The sequence below is a fragment of the Setaria viridis genome, chromosome 5, assembly GCF_005286985.2.
Source record: "Setaria viridis chromosome 5, Setaria_viridis_v4.0, whole genome shotgun sequence".
In the NCBI taxonomy this organism is placed as follows: Eukaryota; Viridiplantae; Streptophyta; class Magnoliopsida; order Poales; family Poaceae; genus Setaria; species Setaria viridis.
Window position 1 is genome coordinate 20,882,448 of NC_048267.2, and position 5,048 is coordinate 20,887,495.

General features: G+C 53.7%; 1 protein-coding gene across 1 annotated transcript; it reads right to left on the reverse strand.

The window, feature by feature from the left end:
• Positions 1-3,031: 3,031 nt before the first annotated feature.
• On the reverse strand, positions 3,032-4,476 carry LOC117855573 (uncharacterized). Its single transcript, XM_034737956.2, has one exon. It carries the CDS (start codon positions 4,296-4,298, stop codon positions 3,357-3,359), a length of 942 nt encoding a protein of 313 aa, XP_034593847.1. The 5' UTR covers positions 4,299-4,476; the 3' UTR covers positions 3,032-3,356.
• Between the last annotated feature and the right edge of the window lie 572 nt (positions 4,477-5,048).

The window sequence follows — 5,048 nt, forward strand, 5'->3', positions numbered from 1 at the left end:
TATTTTACGTACGCAGCTTCCACTGGATCCTTATTATAATTGAGCCTGAGAGAAGCCACGTCATTGTCTTCCATTCATTAAGGAAAGATCCGGTGGAGTACCAAGACATGCTAGGCTTGTAATAATTCTGGACCTTTATCTCTATGCAAAAGTTTATTTTCTAAATTTTATCCCTGTTACACTATATCATTCATTATTCTAATCTGTAGTGCATGGAAACAATTCATAAGGACACACAAAGGTCCATTCAAAGAAAAACTTACATGGAACACAGACTTCCCGGTACGTATGAAGTTTGCACATTTATTACATTGTATAACACGAATATTTCATAACTTATTTTTTTCCGCACTGAAGTGCTTAAGACAGGAACCCAGGAATAATCTATGTGGCTACTACATCTATGAGCACATGTACAGTTTTATGAGACCCAAGGGAATAAAGATGACGCCGCACAACTTTAAAGTACGTAAAATAAAACTATTACTAGTTAATTATTTTCTAGCTCCTTATATGTATTTGTTCGTGTAACATTCACAAATTTCCAAATTATAGATGTTAAATATTCAACAAGGACTCTTGAAGGAAGAAAGAGTAGCGGCAATATGTGAAGGTCTCATTGGATTCCTAATGGACAAGGTGGTAAATCCAAAAGGAGAATTTTATTACGATGGATGACAATTAGACACTCCGATCAACAACACCTCGACGGGAAGATTGTAGATAGATACTTTTTTTTATTTGTATATATCATACGCACTAATTATGATCGATTTGTACTAGTTGAATTGTGTATATGAATTGTGTATATATATAGTAATTGTATAATTACAAATTTTATTCGTTTAAATACTAGTTGATTTCATTTTAAAAAAATCTCAACTACAAAAGGTTAACAAAAGGGCCGTGGTACTACGTACGTGATGCATGCATGAAAATTTCAAGCGCCACGCAGGGTGCCATGCAGGGTGCCATTTAGTCCCGGTTGGTGACACCAACCGAGACTAAAGGGTGACCTTTACTCCCGGTTGAAAGATCCGGGACTAAAGACCCCCCTTTTGTCCCGGTTGGTTTATCCTAGATGGATTTTCGGGAGATATGCACCCTACCAACCGGGACTAAAGGCCAATTTTCTACTAGTGGTATGATATGGCTCTATCAATGTTCTTCATGAAGTCTAGCCATGTAAACCATGGTGAGCTTGTTGTCGAGGATGGTAAGTATGCTCTTCGATCTTGCAGAGCCGTGAATTGTGGCAAGGGCACAAGCAGCACCAGCGGATTTTTCTGCAAACTTGGAAACAACGTTCTTCCAACCGGTAGTGGTGAAAATTCCCATCGGCCTATTCCCTGCTTCAATCTCTTCTTTGCAAGCATCAATCAAATGCCTTAAAAAAGTATCACTCCAATCCGCCTTATCACCCATTCTTCAACCAATCAAAGAAAACTCATAAAAACTAAGCTAAGAAATAACTATGAAGCCAACTATCCAACTATTAAACTAATGGGAAATAAATAAGCATAGATTTCAAAGTACAAACGTTCATCCATTATATAGTTTTGAATTATCATTTTGCATTTAACCGATAGTAGAGAAGTGCTTTATCTCATAAGCAGGCTATAGTGGATGTTGATAGGTAAGTCAAATACCAATACAATTGATTGTTCATACCTCAAGAAATTCCTTTTCGCAGGTAGCTTCCTATTTGATTTTGTGTTGTAATTGTACTTGACAACATAAAATAATTGAATTAGTGTAAATAATTTACCCTAAACAAGTGTTATAAATTATAAAAAAATTAGTTGATACATACCACTATATGCTCCTGGTCAGTCACTAGGAGCAGGGGCAGGAGCCGGCGATGGAAGGCGCTGGCGATGGGGCGCCCTCCTGTTCAAGGGGGCGGCGGGCGCTCGGGGGGCGCTCAGGGCCCGGCGGTGGGCGCTCAGGGGGCGACGCGGGCCCGGCAGCTGGCGGCGGCCGTCGGGGGGCGACGATGGAGCCCAGCTGCCAGGGGAGGCGGCGGGCGTCGGGGGCCAACGCCGTGCGTCGGGGGGCGGCGATGGGGGCCTGGCGGCGGGCGTCAGGAGGAGGAGGCGGCCGTCAGGGGGCCGGCGGCGAGCCTCAGGGCGCCGGCGACGAGAGCCCGACGGCGGGCGTTAGGGGGCGGCGGAGAGCGTCGGGGGGGGGGGCGGCGATTAGGAGGCGGCGGCGGCCGTCAGATGGCCCAGCGACGGCGGCCTGGCGATGGGGGACGGCGGTGGGCGTCACTGGGGCGGCGGCGGGGCCCGACGATGGGGGCGGCGTCGAGCGTCGGGGGGGGGCGGTGATGGGCCCGGCGGCGGCAATTAGGGGGCGGCGGCGGCCGTCAGATGGCCCCGCGACGGCGGCCCGGCGATGGGGGCCGGCGGCGGGCGTCACGGGGCCGGCGGCGGGGGCCCAACGATGGGGGCGGCGAACGGCCGTCAGGGGGCGGCGGCACGAGGCCCGGCGGCCAGGGGCGGCGATGGTGCCCGGCCGAGGCGGCCGGCCGGCCGATGGCAAGGGGAGGAAGGCCGGCGGGCGACGGGTGGGGAGATGGCGCTGTGCGGGTGAACGGAGGAGAGGAGAGGTCTGTGCGTGCGGGAGAAAAAATAGATCTGAAAGGGTACATCATAACCAGTGGTAGGTGGGTAATTTTTTACCCCAAAAGCACTTGAAAGCAGGGGGAAGGTGCTTTTGATTTTGTACTAGAGCAAAAGTAGATTTTGGGCAAAAGCACGTAGAGCTTTTAGGCTCTTTGGTTGGCTTTTAGCTTTTGCAAAAGCAAAAGCAGGTTGGAAAGCCCAACCAATGGGAGCCTTAATAACTTACGGAAGTATATCACCGTGGTAAACTCAAGTGGTAGATAAATACCATTAGAAAAAGTGGGTAGATAAAGATCGAACCTATATAAGTGGCATAAAAATTGGAATACCCGATGCAAATGAGGGGCATCTAAGGTAGTAGACAAAATTAAATTTTGTATCTGATCTCGTTTCTGATCTCAATATGAATCTCATGAGAGGTTTCTATATTGATGTTATATAAACAAGTTCAATTTTGTGACAGGAAGAGCCAAACTTTCAAGAGTTTGAACAAAGACACCATCACATGAGTACAGGACACAAGAAACAGAGAAATCCTACGACGACGCTGTGCTGTGCAGTCTGCAGTCCACCAACCTTTACTCTTTACAAAGAAGAAAGGAAGGCAACGGTTAAAAAAAGGAAAGAAACCTAGGAAATCTATTTTGTTGGCTGCTGTTTGCCTCTTGAGTTCTGACAAGCGGGGTCCCAAAACTGTCCTCTTTCTTAGGTGTGAGGTGAGGTGTGAGCTCAGGCTGGTTGCTCGAGCCGCAGGCCGATGAGGCTCGACGCCGCGCTCAGGTCGAAGCGCGCAGATCGCGCCTTCGCCTGCCTCGCGGCGGCCGGCTCGAACCCGAGCGTCAGCTCCAGCCCAACCTCCTCTTCTTCCGGATCCGCTCCCAGCACCTGGCTGCTCACCGGCGCCGCTTGGCTCTGTGGCTCGGCCTCGGCCTGGCTCACGTGGGAGCCTGCCTCCGCGTCGGTGTCCTCCGACCCCTGCAGTTGGTGATCGTGGCTGCCAGCGGACTCCTCGTCGTGGCTCGGCGCGCGGCCGTCGTCGTGCTCGACGACCATCGGCTCAGGTTCCAGCTCCTCCGGCTCCTGGTGTTGCCTCGAAGGAGAGCTGGGCGAGGCGCGCTTGTTGTTGTTGACCTTGCCCTTGTGGTGGGGCTTGGAGCAAGTGGAGGAGGCGGCGGCGCGCTTGAACCGCGTGCGCCCGCCGCGGGCGACGTGGAGATCGGCCGCCGCGGCTGCGTCGGGGTCCTTAGCGACGTGGCGGATGTCGTAGGCAGCAGCGCCCGGCGCCCTGGCGCCGAGCAACGGCGGGGCCGCGGCGGCTTCTGACGCGGCGTCGACCTGCACGACGGGGTCCCCCTTGAGCACGGCCTCGACGGCGGCCTGGCACGCCTGCCACTGGCCAGACCAGAGCAGGCCGACGGAACCGTAGACTGGGTTGACGATGCGGCCGCACGCCTCGTAGAGCAGGGAGCGGAAGACCGCCGGGCGGAGGTGGTCGGCGGGCGCGGCGGCGAGCAGGTTGAGCAGCCCGGCCCGGCCGTAGAACTTGGCGAGGAAGACGGTGGCGTTGGCCTGCGCCTCGGGGGTCTTGATCCACTGCAGGCAGGGGCGGATGGTGCAGGCGTCGCTGCAGCCCTTGCGCAGGACGCGGCAGCCGTTGCAGCTCATCCGCATCTTGGTCCGCTCGGTGGATCCGCCGATCGCGAGCCGAGCCTTGACGCGCGGAGGTTGATGAAGAGGGAGGCGGCGCTGACGGGTGCTTCGAGATTGGAGGTGGCTGATTGATGCGAATGCGGAAGCGGAGATGGCGACAATGGTGGTGGAGCGAGGGTGTGCTGTTTTATAAGTAGGGGGAGACCTCAGACCTTGGTTGGGTTGGGCGCCAGTGGTTTGGGAAAGGCAGGGGAAGGCGGATTCGGCGCCGCGAGGCGAAATGGATGGGGGGAGAGCGAGATCGCGGGGCCCGCCGCGTGGTTACCGGGTGCTCGGCGCGACGGCGCCCCCCTTCGCAAGAAGCCGCGTCCGAGGAATGGATTCTAGTAGCGCACAAACTGGAGGCGACCACAGGGAGGCAGGGAGCTGCCTCCAAATACTACTACTTGTACTGCGAACCTTACCAGCAGCTCCAACGGCACTTTGTACTGCAGTGCAACGCAGAGCCCCGTTTGCCAACGTCCTCCTGCCCTACTCCTAGCAAAAGATTATCTTAACATACGTGTTCGTGGTGAGCAGCAGGATGTACATTATTTCAAAAAAAGCAGCAGGATCTGTTTCTTTCATGTGCGCGGCTGCAAAGCAAATTCGGCACACGAGATGCTTGCACGTAATAGGAGGTGATCCATTCCTGCTCAGCAGCAACTCTGGGTTCACTCCGAAACACGGTACAGTCTGTTGGGTGGCGATGACTCAGCCGGACCGACGAGA